The sequence below is a fragment of the Rhinatrema bivittatum genome, chromosome 6 (assembly GCF_901001135.1).
Source record: "Rhinatrema bivittatum chromosome 6, aRhiBiv1.1, whole genome shotgun sequence".
Lineage (NCBI taxonomy): Eukaryota > Metazoa > Chordata > Amphibia > Gymnophiona > Rhinatrematidae > Rhinatrema > Rhinatrema bivittatum.
In genome coordinates this window covers 353,186,203-353,208,422 of record NC_042620.1, presented here as the reverse complement: position 1 = coordinate 353,208,422, position 22,220 = coordinate 353,186,203, and the positions used below count along the sequence as shown (strand labels likewise).

The 22,220-nt window shown below is 47.2% G+C and overlaps 1 protein-coding gene across 2 annotated transcripts in view; it reads left to right on the top strand.

The window, feature by feature from the left end:
- CUL4B (cullin 4B) overlaps window positions 1-22,220 on the top strand; it is a 200,492-nt gene that overhangs the window by 142,661 nt on the left and 35,611 nt on the right. For both annotated transcript variants that reach the window (XM_029607853.1, XM_029607854.1), the window contains exon 20: window positions 2,585-2,737. In XM_029607853.1, coding sequence (XP_029463713.1) covers window positions 2,585-2,737 — 153 coding nt within the window. The remainder of the gene's footprint in view (window positions 1-2,584; window positions 2,738-22,220) is intronic.

Sequence of the window (22,220 nt, the reverse complement as noted above, 5' to 3'; positions counted from 1 at the left end):
TCAAAAGTCTGGAAACCAAAGCAGTTCACCTGGCTTTGCAACACTTCCTACTGTGCATACTCAATCAGGCGGTTCGGGTCTTGTCCGACAATGCGACAACGGTAGCCTACATCCACAGTCAAGGAGGCACCAAGAATCAAGCCATAACCGACTAGGCAGAACAACTCATGGCTTGGATGGAAGAAAATCTTGTGCTGCTAGTGGCATCTTGCATCGCCGGGAAGGACAACATAAAAGCGGACTTCCTAAGTCATAAACGCATAGATCCAGGAGAGTGGGAACTTTTGGACCAAGTAATGGGTCTAATATCCCGCAGGTGGGGAACATCCCACATGGACTTGATGGCAATGTGAGGCAATGCCAAGGCTCATCGCAGAAGGGATCACGGCGTGGAGAGAGTCAATGCGCTGGTGCATCTCTGGCCAACCTCAGTTCTCCTGTACTTGTTCCCTCCTTGGCTGCTAATGGGCAAGGTTCTTCGCAGGATAGAAGTTCACCCAGGGAGCATGATTCTAGTAGCTCCGGAATGGCCCCGACGTCCATGGTTCGCGGATCTGGTCAATCTGGCGGTGGTCGGGCCCCTACGGCTAGGACATCTTCCACATCTTCGTCAAGGTCCTATATTTTTTGACCAAGCAGATCACTTTTGTCTAGCAGCCTGGCTTTTGAAAGGAGGAGATTGAGAAGAGGGTATTCGGAGGAAGTCATTACTACATTTCTGCAAGCCAGAAAAACATCTACCTCTTTATCATATGTTAGGTTGTGGAGAGTTTTCGAGACGTGGTGTCAAGAACAAGGGATTCTTCCCAAGCATGCTTCTATTGCTAATATTTTGGGCTTTTTGCGAAACTGTTTATCCAAGGGCTTGTCTTTTAATTCCCTCCATGTAGGGGTAGCGGCCCTAGGTTCTCTTGTTGGCAGCTCAGCAGCATCGCATCCGGATGTAGTGCATTTTCTCAGAGGAATAAGGCATTTGATTCCTCCTGCACGTCCTGTATGTCCGTCTTGGAGTCTTAATTTAGTACTTCGCGTTTTGTGCCTTCCTCCGTTTGAACCTCTTAAAAGGGCGATGTTGAAGGACCTCACGTTGAAAACTGTGTTTTTGGTTGCTATCTGCTCAGCTCGCAGAATCTCGGAACTTCAGGCTCTCTTGTAGGGAACCTTTTTTTGAGAATTTCCGATTCGGGAGTTTCTCTTCGAACAGTCTCTTCCTTTTTGCCAAAGATGGTCTCAACCTTTCATTTGAGTCAGTAGAACTCCCGGCCTTTCCTGATTTATCGGCCTATGTTCCGCACACCAGGGAACTTTGACGTTTAGATGTCCAAGATCTATTATGCTATTTGGAAGTCACAAATCCTTTCAGAGTTTCAGATCATTTATTTGTCCTGTGGAGCGGTCCCAAGAGAGGTCAGAAAGCTTCTAAGCCAACGATTGCGTGATGGTTGAAGAAAGCTATTTCGTCCGCTTACATTTGTAAAGGTCGGCCTGTTCCTGATGGATTAAAAGCCCATTCCATTCGCTCACAGAGGGCTTCCTGGGCTGAATGCCAATTGGTTTCGCCACAAGAAATATGTAGAGTGGCTACTTGGAAGACGCTCCATACTTTTGCTTGTCACTACCGCTTGGATGTTCAGGCTCCAGATATCTGCAATTTTGGCAGTGGCGTACTTCGAGCGGGACTCTCGTCGTCCCAACCGGTATAGGGAAGGTTTGGTACTTCCCACAGTCTGGAATGATCTGGGTACGTATAGGGAAAAGAAAATTGGTTCTTACCTGATCATTTTTGTTCCTGTAGTACCACGGATCAGTCCAGACGCCCGCCCTGGGAGTGGGTATTTTTGAGAGTCCGCGCTGTTTCTTTACTGCAGAATACTAAGAAGGAACATTACAGGTTGCTTTCAATTTATACTTCTATAGTTACAGCGCTATTACTGCTTGATTCGTTATTACGGTTTACTACTGTTCTGCTTTAATCTAAATACTGAGGGGATGCAGGTGGCACACCAGGTTGAGAGAGTGCCCTTCAAATTTTTCTCTGTCTCCATCTGCTGGAAGGGAGGCATAACCCACAGTCTGGACTGATCCGTGGTACTACAGGAATGAAAATTATCAGGTAAGAACCAATTTTCTTCTTTCTTTTATCCTATCTGGAGTCTTGGCTGCAGAGTATAATTGTCTAGGGGTGAGCAATAAGTGTGATTAATTTGGATTTATGAGACTTTTCATTCAGTGTCCCAACGTATTTTATAGTTAACTTGTTCTGTCCAATGCTTCAGCCACCTTTCCTAAGCCTTTACAGTCCTTGGTAGAGAAGATGTGAACTTGCATCTGGATATGTAGCTCAGTTTTGTAATCAGTACAATATACCATCTCTCCTGAGAAGGAAGGAAGGGACTGGTAATGGAGTTGCTGGAATGGGATTCTGCATCCAGCAGAAAACCCCTCCTCAGTTCCCCCATCACAGAATAAGGGGACCACCTTAAAATATAGATAGAACAGTCTGGAGTTTTCCCCATATTTGAAGAATCATAACTGCAGGTTTTTGAGTTTCTTTCATTATAAGTGCTACATTCCACTTCACCAGGTAGAAGAACAAACCAGCACTACAGAGAGGGTATTCCAAGACAGACAGTACCAGATCGATGCGGCAATTGTTCGAATTATGAAGATGAGGAAGACTCTTAGTCACAATCTTCTTGTGTCAGAAGTATATAACCAGCTTAAATTCCCAGTAAAGGTGGGTTGCCTTTTTTTTTTGATCTGCATGCTTTCTACTGAGTTTTTAACCTTTATTAACATAGTAAGTTTTCATGCTTGATTTTTTTTCTTAGTAATTTCATAAGGGGTATTATTTATGTGGAGGCTATATTGAAAATCATTATCCTTCTGTGATAGCAAGTGCAAACAATGTGACATTAACATGTGGCTACAAAATTGTAAAACTGATGAATAGGAGCCCTTGATTAAAAAGATTATTTCACATAAATGGACCCAAGAGCTAAATAAAGATATTTCTGGATCTCCGATTTTTTTAATTGTCTTTATAAACTAATAATTGATGTTAATCTCATTGAAATGCATTGAAAATATTGCAAAGAGCCTACATGAACAGAGGATTTTGATTGAAATATGTGCTAAATTTCTTATTGAAATTGTTATGCTTACCCATTCTTTTCTTTGGTGCCCAAAAGTAGATGACTTCTGGGAAAATCTTTTAGATAGAATTGACCAAGTGGTTGGTAAGGAGATTCTAGTAAATATTGAATCTTTTTGTTACTGGTCTTGGTTCCCAATCAAACATTTTTTTCTGTTGATAAGCAGACTGAATTAGCCATGATCTGTGGGTAATATCATCCTGTGGCACTGCAAGAACTTCTCTCCAAGCTAACAGAGCTTTGAGCTCTAGTGAGCATGTGCAGGAGTTCTCACAGAATCTCCTCAGTCTGGTTTGTCCTCACTTCGCACAGACAGCTGTTTGTCTTCAGAAATATTTTTTCTCCTCACTTTTCCTGTTTGCAACCCACAAAAATCACTTTTCAGTGCTAATTTAATAATGATCTTGAAGCAAACCAGCGGTTTTAAGACATTTACAATTGCTGCTTACCTCTGTTTGGGCCCAGACCACGATCGGCCTAATTGTCCAGAGTGTGCTGTTGGCAAAAAATATATTCTCTGTAAATTGGAGATCAGGCCCCTATTGTTGCACTTTGGGATCAATTAATGTAACATTATATTGTGATTGAGGAGACCCATTACTTCTTTGGGGGGGGGGGGGGGGGGGAAGGGGCATACATCAAAGGAAGATTGATTTATTTAATGTATTTATAGTCCGCTAAATTCAGTTAACAAATTAATCATTAATCAGATATAAAGTTCTTTCTATTATACATAACTTAATCTATAATGACAACTCTACATGGTAAAGCACTTAACTTCGTATATATCAACTGAACAGGAACTTATGCTCAATGGACAAAACTTTTTACAAGTATCCACAATCAGAATTGCCCACCTTGATATTACAAGAAGACGTGCCTTTTCTGTCGCTGGCCCTCAAACATGGAATGCAATCCCAGACAACCTGAGACAGATCACTAACCGCAAAGAATTTGAAAATTGTTTCTTTTCAGGAGTGCCTTTGATAGTTTTACTAACCATCCCCCCCCATGACTTTAAGTACAATATCACTGCTTCAATATTATTTTACCCTAGTTTAGACCCTTGTTTCTGTTTTTAATTCAATTTTTACTTCGTTTCTTATTTCAATGTCCTGATTTTTTTTACCTTGTTAAATTCTTATTTATCTTTATATATATATATAACTCAGACTTGCAAACCATTTTGACCACCCTCGAGTGTAGCAACAGTATATAAATAATTTTAAATAAAATAAATCATTGCAGATTGCAATACAACACTTATAACACATCAGAGCATTAAGTGACATAATTTCCAAAACATTACACAATAAAACAAATTACATTTCAAATAGCATACACTTGCCTAAAAAAAGACACCTTTTAGTTGCTTTCTAAATATTTTATAATCCTCATGCTTTTAGTTCAGGAGAAAACTTATTCCAGAGTACTGGACCAATGAGGGAAAAAACACTTGCGATGGCTTGCTGAAGTTTTCCACTTGAAAGAGACTGTTCTGAGATGATTCTGATTTTTGGAGCAATATAACCTAGTTGGAATATAAATATTAATAAAATTTGCAAGAGGATAGTTGACTAAGTGTAATCACTTAAAAGCTAATGTTAACAATTCAAATTAGTCTTTCCTCAATTGGAAGCCAGTGCAGTGAGTGTAGCTCAGGGGAGATTTGATCAGAATATTTAGTTCCTCTGTTCCTGTTCAAACCCTGGATCAGTTCAGACATGTGGGTTTTGCATCCCTACCAGTAGATGTAGTCAGAACAAACTTTTCTGAAACTGCTACATAAGCTAGAGTGCCACCTGTATGCAGTCCCGGTATTTCTCTGATTCCAGCAGATGGTAGAGGTGAAAATCCTGGAGTTTGGAGAATTAGATTAAAAAAAAAAAGAGAGAGAGATGGAATAGGATTCTCATGTGGGCTCCCTTAGGTGTTAGGGATGGCCCACAAAGCTGCTTCAAGGTGGAGCAGGGCGAGCAGGAGGTTGGTATCCCTGGTTTAGCTCAGCCTGAAGTCAATGAGAGTTGGTGTTTGAGGTAGTTGTGGGTGGATCCTTGGGCCAGTGGCAGATGACCACGCCCCCGGGGGAAGATCCCAAGAGGGACCACCAGTCAGGCTCAGAGTATGGAGACAGACACACACTAGTTCTTTTATTAAACAGTATATTGAACCACCAGAGGTGGCAGTAGTGAGCTGGAAGTGCCCGGCAGGGCTGTAGTCCCTCAGGTACTGGAACAGCGATCCTGGATAACTGAGCTGTAGAGAAACTGAATATAGTGAGTAGGCAGGGTATGCAGAGTTCAGAAACAGAGCCTTGATGGTAACACTCACACAGTAGTCTCTAGAAGTAGTGCAGGTGTTGGAATAGGTTAGGCCCTTGAGCGAGTACCTGGTTCCAGGGAAAGCTCTGAGAGAGAGAGAAGATAACTCACTGGTGTAGAAGGCAGCGATGACTTCAGGCAGAATGAGTATTCAGCAACCAGTCCGGGAACATGGGCCCTCGAGAGTGCGTGCCGGTTCCTGACTGTGACCTGAAAAACAAAGAGAGAGCGAGGCCTCGAGGAACGGGTACCCCTAGTAAGTCCAAGGAGGCAGAGCAGCTTAGGTAGAGTAACCCTTGCTAACTCAATTAGTTAGCGATTTCTAAGACCTTATATATCCGGTACTGATGACGTCATCTCAGGGGGATGCCCCTGAGGTTCGCGCCACTGCTGGTACATCAGTCGGGGCCACTCGCGCATCCTTTTAGGCCCTTGTGAATCATGGCGGATTGCAGCGTCGAGCTGCTCCGGGGGCGCCGGAGGAAGACGGCAGAGAGACGCCGCGGCAGCCAACCTTCCACTTGAGCAAGAGGGAGTCGCCAAAGAGGTGAGAAGGGCGGAGAGGAGATGACAAGCAGCAATGGTCGCAACAGCGAGGGGACAAAGCCAGTGGTTCTGGCTCCCTTCTTCCCCTTAGACTGCTCCTGATGGCCCTCCGGCATCTGAATCACCATTAGGAAAGTATTCCCTTTCTCTTTTCTGAGGGGGTATTTTTGCAGGCCTGTTGTCTTTAAAAAAAAAAAAAAAAAACCAAAAAAAAAAAACCAGCAGTATAGGTGCAGATGTTGACCGGTTGATCGTGAGACAGCCAGGGAAGGAGAGCGAGCAGTCAAAGCCTGCTGGGCACCCGGGTTAGGGAGGGCTTCAGTGTTGCCTGTTGGCAGGCAGCTTCCCATCGAGTGTGAGGCGCATCTGGCTCAGATGAGTGCAAAGCACATGCATAATTGAAACATAGAAATGATGGCAGAAAAGGAACAAATGGTTCATCCAGTCTGCCCAGCAAGTTTATGGTAGCATCTGCTGTGCCATACAAGTCACCCCCATACTTATCAGTTTCCCAGGCCGTCAAAGTCAGGGACCTTGTTGGTTGTTGTCTGAGTCCAATTCCCCGTTACCTCTTGCCGTTGAAGCAGAGAGCAATGTTGGAGATGCATCAAAAGTATCAGGCTTGTTGGTTAAGGATAGTTACAGCTGCATCAGCAAGTTACCCCCATGCACTCTTTTCTTCATTTCCATCCTCTAGCCTTTAGGGATCCACAGTGTTTATCCTATGCCCCTTTGAAATCTTTCACTGTGTTTGTCTTTACTACCACCCCCAGAAGGGCATTCCAGGCATCCACCACCCTCTCCGTGAAGAAATATTTCCCGATTTTGGTTGTCATCCTGGAGTTTCATTTCGTGAACCCTAGTTCTACTGATTTCTTTCCAACGGAAAAGGTTTGTTGTTGATTGTATATCATTAAAACCTTTCAGGTATCTGAAGGTCTGTATCATAATGGTAGAGGCCGTAGGACCTGGCAAGTGCTGCAAGGCTGGCGTGGAGAAGAGTATGCGCCTAAATTTAAGCGCACGATGTGGCAGGTGTGCACATAATGGCGGCGGCCGAGGGACACAGCAAGGGCTCTAAGGCTTATGGAGAGAGGTGTATGTGCCTAAAGTGTGCCTCAGGCAGGTGTATGCACAATGGTGGCGGCTATGGGATGCAGCAAGGGCTGCAAGACCTGTGGAAAGAGGTTTACATGCCTAACGTGTGCCTCAGGAGGAGAAGCTCGTGGGGCAGCCGCTGAGGTAGCACAGGATAAAACTTGGAGCAGGCAAGAGAGCTCGGCTGACAAACACAGAATGGTGGCCATTTTGTCATCGTGTGGCAATCAACAGGCAGAATTGGGGAAAGGGAGGGATTCCCCATCCCCTTTATCACCGGTTGAGTATGATTTCTCTGCAGACCCAGAGAAGCGATGATGATGCTATGGAACTCATGAGGAAAGATTCCAGCGGTTTGGCATGAATTTCCTCAGAATTTTTCTTCTTAAGGCACAAAGCTTATTTAGCAAAAAAGGGAGCAGCAGGCAAGTGAGGTCCTCCACTGGGGCCCCAGAAACAGGCTAAGGTAGGCAGGCAAGACTCTTGGGGAGGGTTTAATGCTGCTTTTTTTTTTTTTTTTTTTCTTCATCTGCTAGACCTTCAAGTCATTGGGCCAGTGATGATGATGTGGATCCCTCAGAGGAGTTTGGGGTCAAGATGATGGCCCTGGAGGGAGCTCTTCATAAGCAGCCAAGGTTAAGGTGGTTCAGGAAGGATGAGCTTTGGCCTTTGATCCCACATGTGCTGGAACAGTTGGGAGTTGAAATTTCTCAGCTGGAGTCCGACCATGAAAGTGGGGGGACCCCATCAGAGAAGGCCTGCAGGACCCCAAATCCTTTCCATTCCATAGAACAGTAAAGAAATTGGTTCTGCGTGAGTGGAATACTCCACAAGCGGGACTGAAGGTGGAGAGAGCTATGGCTAAGCTCTATCCCCTACCTGGAGGCAGCAAGGCCATACAATGAAGGGAGGCTGGTCGTCTCTTCTCAAAAAAAAAAAAAAAAAAAAAAGGGCAGTCGGAGGGAGATTGGCCCTTTTGTTACAAGGAGTGGACCAAGTTCTTTGGACCAGTGGATACTAGACGTGATAAGAGATTTTGCTCGTCTGGCACGAGAAGACTCAAGTTCCCCTTGCACATCACGAGTAAAGAGACGCTGCTCACATCATGCTAGAAGCGTTTATAGCATCTGGAGCCGATAGTGACTGTGCCTCCGGAGGAATGGGGGAAAGGCAATCAATCAATTTCGGAGTGTCAGAAAAAGACCCTTTACAGCCCATTCTAGATCTGAAGATCAGTGTAGCATTCCAGGTACTTCGTAGTTGCATGGAAACATTGAAATCAGTAAGAGCAGTGGTTTGCAAAGAGGAGTTTCTGGCATCGGACTGACAGAAGCTTTTACGGTTGGCCCTAGGTGAGCATTTCTAGTTCCAGGAGCTCTACAGTTAGGATTGGCGACTGCTCCTCGGACCGTCACCAAGATGATGGTAGTGGTAGCCATGGTGGTAACTGCGGCCCTGCGAAGAGAAGGGTTTTTGGTACATCTCCTTGAGGCAAAGTCAGAAGACGACATTCTGTGCCGTGGGTGATGCAGAAATTGCAGTCTCTGGGCTGGGTGGTGAACCTAGAAGCCTTATTCCTATCCAATCTCTGGAGTATCTGTGGGTGAAGTTCAATACCAGGTTGAGAAGAGTTTCCTCATGGCGGAGAGGGTGACGAAGTTGCAGCCTCAAGTCCATCTATTGCAGCTTTGGTACCCAAAATGTGGGGTTATTTGCAAGTCCTGGGAGCTATGGCTTCTGTGCTGGATTTAGTTCTGTGGGCATTCGCACATATATTGTCTCTCCCAAATTCGCCCTCTGAGGAATTTCATCTCCTGACACTGCTTCAAGGGATAGCCAGGATCAGTCCTTTGCGCTGGCTTTCTTGGGCTAGTTTAGAGCAAGGAATTGGATAGGGAAGTGGTGACCACAGATGCCAGCCTGACAAGGACAGACAGTTCAGGGTCTGTGGTCATCCATACAAGCATTATGGTCTATCATTTGTGCGGTTCGAGTTTTGTCAGACAATACAGCAACAGTGGGCTCAACAGCTGTTTGCTTGAACAGAAACATACTTGGTACTGGCAGTGTCTCACGTAGCCAGGGTGGATAGTGTGCAAGTAGACTATCTCAGCTGGCAGCAGTTGGACCTAGGAAAATAGGAATTCCCTGTACGTACCAGGATCAGTCCAGACTGCTGGGTTATGTCTCCCCTCCAGCAGATGGAGTCAGAGAGAAAACTGAAAGCACCTCCCAGATATACTGGTGCGCCACCTGCCGTCCTTCAGTATTTCCTCTGACTCCTGCAGATGAGAGACATAACCTGCGGTTTGTCCTGACTAAATTTTTCTTTTAGGTCTTTTCTTCTCTTTTTCTGACCAAACTGTCAAAACTGTCTAGATCAACTGGGGTTTCCCTAGTTTAAAAAAAAAAAAAAAAAAGATTTTTTGATTTATTAAGTTAACAGCAGTGCTCTAAGGGGTTTCAGGCAGGCGTGGAGAGCTTCGCTCTCCCTGTTTACCCGGATTAAGTGTCCCTTTGGTATCGGGGGAGAGCTTACCGGTGGGCCGGTCACCCTCCCCCCTCCCTCTTTAGGGGTATCTTTGCCAGCATAAGCTGAAGAGGGTTTTTTCATTTTACAAAAAAAAAAAAAAAAAAAATTTGTAAATTTGAACCTTCGCGGACACGTAAGGCCTGCTGGTTGCAGGCAGTGCCCTATTTTAAAACCCTAGCCTGCCGCGCTTACCAGGGACTCCGGAGGGGGTGGATTTTGAGTCACCCGGCGATTTCTCGAGCTGCTGTTTGGCGCGCTTTTCTGGGGCTGTGCGAACTCTTACCTTCGGCGCGTCTTCTGTCCCGGTCTCGGCATGCCGCGATCTTCGGCCTGTACGGCCTGTGGTAGGGCGGGGGCGCGACTCTCCAGGGAGGGTCTCTCCTCCCGTTGCATTCCCGGGGGCGAGGGACCCTCCCTGGGGCCGAGCGCTGCCCGCAGCGGCACTTTGCAGTCGTCTTCGGCGCGACAGGGGAGACTGGCTGCCGCGCGGTCGTCAGCCCCGCCTCCCTGTGTGAGGGAGCCGGCGGCCATTTTGACAGCGCGGCAAAATGAGGGTTCAGCGTCAGATGAGGAGGCTCTCTCTCCTCTCTCGCCGCCTGCCTTAAGCCCACGCTGTGGGTCGGAAGCTGCTCCTCCAGCCCCTCCCCCCTTCAGGCTCAACTAAACGGAGGGTGCCTTTCTCATCAAAGTTTGTGCTTTTAATGCACCAGGCATTCTTGGAGGCAGAGGCAGGCTGGGAGCCAGATGAGCCCCCTACCGTGAAGGTCCCTAGGGTGTCTCCTATCCCAGGTAAGCCTGAGCTCCCTGGAAAAGCTGTGGCTCCAGTAGGAACGGGAAATATCTCTTTAGGGGGTACGGGTGGCCTGGAGGGCCAAGATTTTACCCAGGAATCTCCGGATGGCGCAGGCCCGGAGGTCTCGGACCTACAGGGGTCCCTCGAGGGAGATGACCCCGAAGTGTTGCGCTTATTTGGCAAGGACGAGCTTAACTTTCTCATCCTGCATGTGTTGAAGGAATTGGAGATCCCCCCCCTCAAACTTTTCCCTTACATCCCAAGGTAGTGCAGCTTGTTTCTAAAGACTGGGACGTTCCAGAGGCATCGCTGCGCGGGAGTAGGGCAATGATTAGGTGGTATCCCCTGCCCTCAGATTCTTTGGAGATCTTTAAGGTTCCGTCCGTTGATTCGGCGGTCACCGCTGTGGTTAAGCATACTACCATTCCGGTCACTGGAGGAGTAGCCTTGAAAGATCTCCAAGATAGAAAGTTAGAGGTTCTTTTAAAGCGCATCTTTGAAATAACAGCCCTGGGGGTCCGTGCAGCGGCTTGTAGCAGTATGGTGCAGAGAGCCACTCTCCGCTGGGTTCAGCAATTGCTTACCACACAGGAACTTCCGCCGGCTGAGGCGGAGCAGGCTAACTGTGTAGAAGCTGCGGTTGCTTACACGGCGGACGCCTTGTATGATCTATTAAGAACCTCTGCCCGTACTATGTCTTCGGCAGTCGCGGCTCGGCGGTTACTTTGGCTCCGTCGATGGTCGGCAGATGCCTCCTCTAAATCACGTCTAGCCGCCTTCCCCTTCAAAGGGAAGTTATTGTTCGGTGGGAAATTGGCTCAGCTCATCAAAGACCTGGGGGATAATAAGGTATATAAATTACCGGAAGACAAGCCCCGTCAGTTTCGGCCTTTCGGGAATGCGCGATCCCGGTTCCGGGGGCAGCGCAGATTTCACTACGGCAGGGGTGGCTCTTTTTCCCAGAAACAGCAAGGCCCGAGGTCTCAATCGTGGTCTCCTTCCTTTCGAGGCAGGCGACCGCAGCGATTGGGATCCTCCCAGCCATTGCCTGCCGGGAAACCCTCGCAATGAAGGCGCGCTGACCCATTCCTCCTTCCCCCGAATCAGAGGTCGTTTGTCCCTGTTTTGGGAGGAGTGGGTCAAATTCACGTCAGATCAATGGGTCCTCGACGTGGTGCGTTACGGTTACGAGTTGGACTTTGCTCGGCCCCTCCGGGACTTTTTTATGATATCTCCTTGCGGGCCTCGAGAAAAGCAACTGGTTATAGCCCAAACGGTAAATCACTTACGGGCCCTAGGAGCAGTGCTGCCCGTTTTCCTCGGACGAGGTAAGGACGGGCCGCTATTCCATTTACTTCCTAGTCCCAAAGAAGGAAGGTACGTTCCGTCCTATCCTGGATTTGAAGCGAGTAAACAAGGCCTTGCGCGTTCCCCGGTTTCGCGTGGAAACTCTAGGGTCTGTTATTGCGGCCGTCCACAAGGGAGAATTTTTGGCTTCTTTGGATCTAGCCGAGGCATATCTCCACATCGGAATCCGGGAACGTCATCAGAGATTTCTGAGATTCATGGTGTTGGGCGAACACTACCAGTTTTGCGCCCTTCCATTCGGCCTAGCAACGGCTCCGAGGGTGTTTACCAAAGTGCTTGTGGTAGTCGCGGCCTTCCTGCGACGTCAAGGCATATTGGTGCATCCCTGCCTGGACGATTGGCTCATCCGGGCGAAATCGGAGAGCGAGTGCAACCGGGCAGTCCAGCTGGTGATACAGCAACTGCAGTCGCTAGGCTGGGTGGTCAACTTTGCAAAGAGCCAGCTGCTCCCGAGTCAACGGTTGGAATTTTTGGGAGCACGTTTCGATACCTTGGTAGGCAAGGTATTCCTGACTCGGCAGGGAATGGAGCATCTGATGTTTCAGGTACAGAGACTTCTGGATCTCGTGTTGCCCACGGCCTGGGATTATTTGCAAGTCATTGGACATATGGTGTCTACTCTGGAGATGGTGCCCTGGGCTTTTGCTCACATGCGGCCGTTGCAAAGGGCTCTTCTTTCTCGCTGGGACCAGAAATCCAGCTTAGAGTGGTGGTTGGTCCCGGACAATCTTTTACAAGGAGTGGACCTCGAGCCCCCCCCCCTTGGGTCATAGTGACGACGGAGGCCAGTCTGACCGGCTGGGGAGCAGTCTGTCAATCGCGAGCGGCGCAAGGGTCGTGGACCCCTCGTCAAGCTTCTTGGTCCATCAATCGTCTAGAAACCAGGGCGGTATGCCTAGCCTTGCGTCAGCTTCTGTCGATGGTACGAGGTCGGGCAGTTCGAGTCCTGACAGACAACGCAACCACGGTAGCGTATATCAATCGCCAGGGCGGCACGAAAAGTCAGCAGGTGGCGGTCGAAGCATCCTTGTTAATGACCTGGGCGGAACGCTACCTGGCTCGCATCGCAGGCGTAGACAACGTCCAAGCGGATTATCTCAGTCGTCAGTACTTGGATCCCGGGGAGTGGGAGCTCTCGGACCAGGCAATGAGTCTCATCACCCGGCGATGGGGAGTGCCGCGACTAGACCTGATGGCAACCCAGCTAAACGCCAAGGCAGCGCGTTTCTTCAGCCGGAGGCGAGAACACGGATCGGAGGGGGCGGACGCGCTAGCGATTCCATGGCCTTGTCACACCCTACTCTGTGTTTCCCCCCTGGCCCTTAGTCGGCAAGGTGTTAAGACGTCTAGAATCCCATCAAGGTCCAGTGATTCTAGTGGCTCCCGAGTGGCCAAGAAGACCATGGTTTGCGGACCTAGTCAATCTCGCCAGGGACGGGCCCTTACGGTTGAGCCACCTTCCGAACCTTCTTTGTCAAGGACCAGTATTTTTCGATCTGGCGGATCGCTTTTGTCTGGCGGCTTGGCTTATGAACGGAGGCGGTTGAGAAAGAAAGGTTATTCGGAACCGGTTATTTCTACCTTGCTTCGCGCGCGGAGACCTTCTACCACACTTGCTTATGCCGGGGTGGGGAAAGTATTTGACTCCTGGTGCGCGACCGCCCACGTTGAGCCTCGTCGTGCAGTGATAGCGGATATCCTTACTTTTCTACAGGATGGTCTGAAGAAGGGTTTAGCTTACAGTTCTCTGAGAGTCCAGGTGGCGGCTCTGGGTTGTTTGAGAGGAAAGATTGAAGGATCCTCTCTCGCATCCGGACGTGGCCAGATTCTTGCGCGGTGTTCGAAACTTGCGTCCTCCTCTCAGAGCCCTTTGTCCTTCCTGGAGCTTGAATTTGGTACTCAAGGGCCTCACCGTCGCGCCCTTTGAGCGAGCCTCCTTAAAGGATCTCACCCTCAAGACATTGTTCTTAGTGGCCATCGCTTCTGCCCGTCGCTTATCGGAACTGCAGGCGCTCTCGTGTAGAGAGCCGTTCTTGCGCATTTCTGACTCCGGGGTGTCGTTACGTACGGTTCCTTCGTTCTTGCCTAAAGTTGTGTCGGCTTTTCACGTTAATCAGTCTGTAGATTTACCATCCTTCTCGGAGGCGGAGCTGAAGTCTTCTCACGTGTCCGAGTTGAAGCGTTTGGATGTTCGTCGCATGCTCTTGCACTATTTGGAGTTCACCAATGCCTTCAGACGGTCGGATCACCTGTTTGTCTTGTGGCAGGGGCCACAAAAAAAAAGGGACTACAGGCCTCCAAGACCACTATTGCCCGTTGGCTGAAGGGCTCGATCGCGTCCACGTACATTGGTTGTGGTAAGCCCGTTCCGGACGGCCTTAAGGCCCACTCTCTGCGTTCTCAGGCGTCTTCCTGGGCAGAGAATCCTCTGGTTTCTAGCCAGGAGATCTGCAGGGCAGCCACTTGGAAGTCATTACATACTTTTGCTCGTCATTATCGGGTGGATGTTCGTGGGCCGTCGGCTGATTCTTTTGGCAGTAGTGTAATTCGAGCGAGACTCTCGGGGTCCCATCCCATTTAAAGCGGCTTGGGTACATCCCAGCAGTCTGGACTGATCCTGGTACGTACAGGGAAAGAAAAATTATGTTTCTTACCTGATAATTTTCGTTCCTGTAGTACCAAGGATCAGTCCAGACGCCCGCCCTATTTTGTGCGTAGGAGAATCCGCTCGACTCCCATTTCTATCGCAATTCCGCTTTGCACAAGGTAAGTGGAATTTTTCCTTCTTTCTCGTTTGGGGAAGGAATGCCTTAGGGGCTGCAGATTTATTGTTCTCTTCGTTTTGCGCATTGCGTTCTATTGGTGTTTGCATTGTTTGCGCTTTGCCTTTTCTGCACGAGGTTACTGTTTTTTACCTTCCTTACTACTTGATCTAGACAGTTGCCATGGTTATTTGGCTAAGTGTGCGGAGGAGTTCTCTTCTTCTTCTGCTTGGTTATCCATTATACTGAAGGACTGCAGGTGGCGCACCAGTATATCTGGGAGGTGCTTTCAGTTTTCTCTCTGACTCCATCTGCTGGAGGGGAGACATAACCCAGCAGTCTGGACTGATCCTTGGTACTACAGGAACGAAAATTATCAGGTAAGAAACATAATTTTCCTTTATTGCTAGAAGCAATGGAGCTAATGGCTAGATGAGGAGTTTCCTCAGTAGGATCTCATGGTGACAAGGAAGAATGCCAAGGCGAACAATCGAGAATGTAGCTCAGAAGGCATCAAAGTGTAGGCTCTTCTGTGGCTGATAAGCGTTCTCTTATATACTAATGGCATCAGAGGGCAGCATTGACACTGGTTTGCAAACTTGGTAAATTTCGCAGTCAGTAGTCCTCTGAAGTTAGGTCATCTTCAAGGGTTGATCAGGCAGGGTCCAGTTTTGTCAGATTGGACGGATTGCTTTTTGTCTCATGGTCTGATCTTTGATAGGAGGTGGCTGTGATTGAAGGGATACTCAGAAGTAATTAGTGCCTTGCTTTAGGCCAGGCAACTGTTGACTTCCTGGGCTTATGTCAGTGTGTAGAAGGCGTTTGAAGTCTGGTGTATTGAAGAAGGGCTTGACCCGACGAAGTTGTCAGGCCCAATTTTGAGGACCTTCTGCAGAAAGGGCTTGTGAAGGGGTTGGCATATAACTCTCTTCATATTCAGATGGCAGTCTTAGGCTGTTTTCGTCAAGGTAAGGTGAATAGCATTTCTTTGGTCCATTCGGATGTGTGTTTCTGATGGGTGCTAAGTGTTTACAACCTCCTTTTAGTTGGGTGCACCCCTCTTGAACCCTCTATTTGGTGCTTAATGCTTTTTGTAGTTTACCTTTTGAGCTGTTACGGGGAACATCCCTGAAGGATCTTTTTCTGAATGTGGTGTTTCTAGTGGCTATCTGTTTGGATAGGCGAATTTCGGAACTTAAGGTCTTGTCGTGTAGGGACCCCTCTCTTCCAATTTTAGTGAAGGGTTTTGTGGCAGATTGTTTCTGACATTTTTGCTGCAGGTCATTTTTTGTCGTCCTATCTGAGTCAGCCGGTTGAACTTACTGCATTCCAGTATCTGGATGCAGCGTACCCAGAGAGTTACATTTGATGGAAGTCCGTCTGTGTTTACTTGGTGTCTGAAGTTTACCGATGGATTTTGAAGGTCTGATTGCTTTTTTGTGCTGTTCAGTGGACTTTCATGGGTTTCAATCCCTGCTGTGGACGTAAGGGCTCTTCCTTTATTACCCTGCTCATGTAGAGGAGGGAGTTAGGTTAGCTTTGGAATTTGTCTACATCTTGGCTTGGGTGCAGGTCAATACTGAGGTACTTCAGGTGGCACTCTAGCTTATGTAGCAGATTCAGAAAAGTTTTTGTTCTGACTCCATCTACTGGTAGGGATGCAAACCCACTTGTCTGGACTGATCTGTGGTATTCCAGGAACGAAAATTAGCAGGTAAGAACCAATTTTCCTATAACCCTTGCTGTAACATTTGTATCAACTGTAAAACATGGAGCAAGTAACCCAATAAAGAAGGCATTAGAGTAGTCTATTTTTGAAAGCACTAAGGCTTGGATCACCAAGACTTTAAAGGGGAATAGTTTACAATTTTAAAAAATCAGCTGCCCTTGCCAAAGATTTAATGTGTGGTTTCAGTGTGGTCTTGGAATCCAATTGAATTCCCAAGTTTCTTGTCTCAGTCACAATAGGAATACTTATGTCCCCAAATCTAACTTCCTGGGGCCCTATCATAGGCTTACGACTAATTTGTAAACTGTTATCTTTTTTAAATTTAACATCAGTTTGTGTTGAAATAACCAAGACTGAATTGCTGTCATACAATTTCTGAACTTATGCTCAGGAAGAGAGTTACTATATATACTTGTGTATAAGTTGATAATTTTAAGACTTAAATTTAATCTTAAAAAACAGGGTCACCTTATCCATGAGTGAGTTCTAATTTCCTCCTCCTCCTCCCCCCCCCCCCCCATAATTATTCTGACTACTGTCCCTGCTTGTTGATGCCTTCCCCCCCCCCCCCTCCCCCCGGATCCCTGAACTTACCCGCTGCTAGCAGGACGATGGGAGTTGCGGCTGTTCAGATACATCTTCCTTCCTCCTCTGCCAGGGCCTGATTGATATGCTTAGAACCATGTGGTTCAAAGCATGTCACTGGGATCCCGTGGGGAAGGAGAGAGAACGCATCTGAGCAGCTGTAACTCCTTTCCTCATCCTGCTAGCAGCGAGTGAGTTAAGGTATCAGGAGGGAAAGAGAGGGAAGGAGTGAACCACCGGGGACAGCCATAGGAGGGGGTGCGGGGGGGTGGAGAGTGAAGGAGTGAACCACTGGGGATAGTCTGAGAATAAGCAGTAAAAAGCATACAAGATTAGAGTTTGCATTAAAGAAAATTCTCAAAAATACTTCCCCTCACAGTTCCCCAATGTGAGTCTTATATATCTTTGTAGATCTGGGAACACAGCACACTGAGAAATCAGCAGTAGCTCATCAGGCATTTCATTACCCACTGTTAATGTCCTAAGCTATTCTTCTGAGCTCTTCTTTCTCTGATTTCAAACAGCTTGTCTCATGATGTTCTTTTTAAGTTGATTCTTCTGACCTTTGCTCTAGTTTTTTCTGGGCTACTTCCATGTGTTCTTGGGACCCCAGCTGTCTGTTATCACATCAGCAAGCAGTTGGGTGTGGCCAAGAGGCTACTATACTGTTTTCCTCTGATATCTGCAGTTAGCCTTCTGAGTAACTGCTCTTTAATATATCTGATCATAACTTTTGTTGCAAGCAAGCTAAGAAAAATGGCATATTTATTCTCAGAACTTATAGGCCTTATATCAAATAATGACACTAATAATATCAGTGATTTCTCTGCTTCTTTACTCTCTATCTCTGCACAGTATTCTTCCGCAAACTAAATAACTCCTTAAAATTTCTCACACCCCTTAGGTTTTACTCTAGACTGGACACAGCAATTTTTTTTATTTTTGTGGACCAAAAATTGCTCTCAACGTATACACGAGTATATATGGTATTTGGTGCAAATGGTAATTATAAATTGCAGGTCATCTGCATAGATGTAAAAAGAAACCCCCAAGGACCCGAAACAGAGCCCATTAAAAAGCACTAATGACAATGAGGAGCCCTGTGGGACTCCTGATAAAATCGCATGCCAGGAAGAAAAGGTTTGATTTATAGTGAACCATTGATAAGTCTGATTTTAAAAAAAAAAAAATAAACTAGGCCAGTACCACTGATATAAGGCCAGTTTTGTGCTTTTGATTCAGCAGATTAGAATGATCTACTGAATCAAATGCTGCAACATCAATTTGTTCCGAAGAAGTACATGGTTTAATAAAAATGGTAGACATTCTATACCACAACTTTGTCTAAAACCCAGCTGATCCAAAGCATTGAGGCCAATACTTAGTAGGCCCTTTAGTGGCCAAGTTATCTGAGTAAATTTAGCCTGATAACTTGTCCTGTATATTCAGCAGGATAAGCAAGTATGTTCAGTGGGGAAGTTTAGTTATCTGGCTACATGTAGCAGGATAAATTTAAAACCTAATCGGCAGCCTCTTGTGGCTGGATAACTTGTTACTTAGCTGAGCATCTTTAAAGATACTCATCTAAGTAGTGCTGTCAAAAATGAAAAATAAATACAGTGGGCCATCCCTCCCCCCCCCCCCCCCCAAATATCTCATAAAGGCCTTGTCGGGCCATGCCCTCCATACTCCCTCCTCTTCCCCCCCCCCCCCCCCCATCCCAGTATATCGTAAATGATAAAATAAGGCTTTCCCCTCCCCCGATACTTTAAATTAGATTAACAGGAGCAAGGGACCCTTCGCTCTGCTCCCTGTACTGCTCCGTGCGCTGGAAGCATAAGCTTATATGCCACGTTTTCCATTTAGACGAATAACTTAGGATTTATCCATCTAAATGACTTTTGATTATTTAAGTCATTGATATTAGTCAAAAATTCCTCAAATTGTAACAAAACCCATTTTTCTAAAAGTTTTGCAACAATGGGTAGATTAGAAATTGGCCGAAAGCTTGCTAAATTTGTAGTAGATAATGTACTATTCTTTTGGATTGGTCGCACTATGGACTTTCTAAGTTCTTTTGGGACTGTTCCTGCCATTGAAAGATTTATTAACAGTGTGCAAAAGGATAGGATACATTTGGTCAGATTGGCTGACCAATAACCCGAAAGGGACCGGATCGCATGGAGCTTAACGGACTTTAAACTTAACCATTTTTGATACATCCTCTATGGTCAAAAGTTTAAATTCAGCCCACTCAGCCTTGCTTCTCAATTCCACATGTGGTGGAACATCCTTAACAAGGATCTTCGGTATAGAGTTCTGAAGAGCTACAATTTTTTGGTAGAAAAAATTGGCAAATGCTTACATCTTACAAAATGTTTATATTTACATTTATTAAAATTTGTTAAATCACTTAACACAAAATGGCCTAAGTGATGTATAATAACATTCCAATTCAAATTTTAAACAAAAACATAGCAAAAACAAATACTGTAAAATTGAGTTCCTGACACTTAATCAGCCCTGGAAAGACTCGCATGACTGAATCCTGAACCTAGTAGGTAGCCCTTCTGAGTAGCCCCTAAAGAGCATTTGTAAGCTGAGGTGAAGGACATTGTGTTTACAAATAAGCCTGCCTTTATAAAAAGGTCTTTAAAAGCCCTCTGCAGGTCTTCAGGCAATCGCACAACCGCAAGTCTAGTGAGAGAGAGAGTTCCAACGAACTGGAGCTGCAACAGAGAAGGCACATTCTCTGGTTACATCAAGATTGGCAGACTTCACTGAGGGGACATCATGCAAGCCCCTCTGTGAAGATCTCAACTGATGAGATGACTGGTATAGTTTAAGAAGAGCATTGGACCATGGACAATATCCAGCATTAATTTGAATACAGTCATCCCAATTTTGTGCTCTATTCACTGGTGTATGGGAAGCCAGTGGGATGAGAGTAATATTGTAGCATTTAATTACAGAAATTAGGCGCGTTGTGGAATTAAGCAGAAGCTGTAAAGAGACATCAGTTAGATCTAAATAAAGGCTATTATAATAATCAGTATGTGTAAAGATATATGCCTGGACAATGGTACAAAAATGAGATTCATGTAGAATTTTCTTTAAACCAGAAATAACTCGTAGTTTAAAGAACCCAAATGTAATGACAATTCTGAAATGTGGACGAAATGAGGGGTTTCCTAGCATGTAGACAGATGGAGACGGAGCAAGCTGACGTCACAGTATATATACTCCTGCAACATCATCAGCCCGCTAGTATTCTCAGTCTCCAGCAGATGGTGGACCCATGCATTTTCCTATGGGGTTTGCTTCAGATTTTAGAAAGAATTTTATTAAAAAAAAAAAAAAAAGCCCGCTCTCCTGCGGTCTTACCAGATTGTCCCTCCCCCAGTTGAGAATTTCCTGAGGTAATTTCCGTAGTCTGGGAGCTGGTTTTTCAGCCAGTGTGGATTTAACTGATTGTACAGCTTAAAGGCAGCGGGTGCAAGAAGCTGAGTGCGGCAGTGATGGCAGATGCCCTCTTCCCCTGCAGCCGGAGACTCAGCAGGAAGGGCTGAGCTCAGGTAAGTTTAAAAAAAAAAAAAAAAAAAGTCAGTAGAAGGGTTGCATAGGACTTCTCCCAGGACAAGCAGGATGTTAGTACTCACAAATGGTTGACATCATCAGATGGAGCCCGGCATGGAATACTTTTGTCAAAGTTTCTAGAAACACACTCAGTGTGTCAAAGTTTCTAGAAACTTTGACACACTGAGTATGCCCAGCATGCCACTATCCCTGCAGCCACGCGGTGTCCCCCTTCAGTCTCCTTTTTTCCGCAGTGCAGTTGCCTCGCGGGTTTTTGGAGCTCTTTAGTTTTTCCTAAAAAGAAAGGAATTGTTCTTTTTTCGCCGATACTTTCCCACTCCGGAGTCCCCTTTCACGAGTCGGTTCCTCCGACTTTTGGTAAGTAAAATCTTCGCGTTGTTGCGGTCTGTTCCTGAGTGTCTGCCTCTCGATGGCCACTGGCCACCGACAGTATGTCTTTTTTTTTTCTATGGCAGCCAGCTTCCGGAAGTACCCCCAGTGTCCGCGGACTATGTCCATGATGGACCCGCATGACATTTGCGTCCTCTGCGTGGGGCCTTCCCACGATGCTCGTCAGTACCCCGGTTGTGCGCAAATGACACCCAAGGGCCGGTGCGCCCACCTGGATAAGATGGAGCACCTGTTCGGTCCCCAACAGTCTGCTCCATCGACTCTAGTCCCTGTGACATTGGACCAGGGTGATCGTAGTGACCCAGGGCTTTCGCCCTCGGTAGCCCACCGCGAAGAAAAGAGCACGGGGGATTGCCCCTCACCTGCGTCAGGATAGTCTTCTTCGGTGCTGGAGAAGGACCACGCTGAACACAGAGGGTAGCACAGACACCGGCACTGCCAGTCATCACCACATGGTGCAAGCACCGAAACTGGAGGGGAAGCGTCCCCAGGGTGAGGAGGCCCCGTTCTCCTCCAGACCTGGGAGCCCAGGACGTTCCCCCACAGATTCTGGTGTTGGGTACCACCCCTCCATGGACCCCTGTGGAGGCTCTAGCTACGCCTCATCCACCTTCTCCCTCATCAGCGCTCACTATGCCTGAATTCTGGGAGGAGTTGGACCGCTTGGGTCCAGCAGGTGGACCTCCGTGCCCTTCGGGGCCTTGAGCAACCACCGGCGCCGGCCCCTATGCCGGAGCCAGCATCCTCTGTGATGGTGCCCCTCCTGGAGCAGCTGGACGTGTTGCTTGGTGCCCTGCCGATGCCCGGAGGTCCTTTGGTGCCCCATCCACCACAGATTCCCCCCTCCCGAAACCATCCCAATTCCGGGATTCTGGGAGGAGGAGGATGTGGCTCTGCATCTTCCACCAAGAGCAGCGCCGTCAGTGCCTGAGCCCGGTCTCCAGCCATCGGGTGCCCTGGAGCCTCCAGGTCCAACAAGGCCTTCAATGGCCCCAGTGCCCTTGTTGCCTGCACAGCCTCCAGCACCAAGGCTCTTCAACAGACCAGTGCTGGTGCCTCGGGACCCAGAATTTATCCTCCTTCCTCGGCCCAGGGGGGTCATTGGTGAGGGGGAGGCCCCTTACAATCTTTGGCACGATGATTCCTCAGAGTTTTCCTCGGAGGCCTTGAATGATCTCCCATCTGAGCCCTCGCCTTCAGACAAGAGGTGCCACTCGCCCCCGGAGGACTTGTCCTTCACCAGTTTTGTTTGGGCGATAGCGGAGGCTGTGCCTTTTCAGCTGCTTACTGAAGAGTACGCCTGCCATAAAATGTTGGAAGTCCTCCAGTTCGTTGATGTCCTG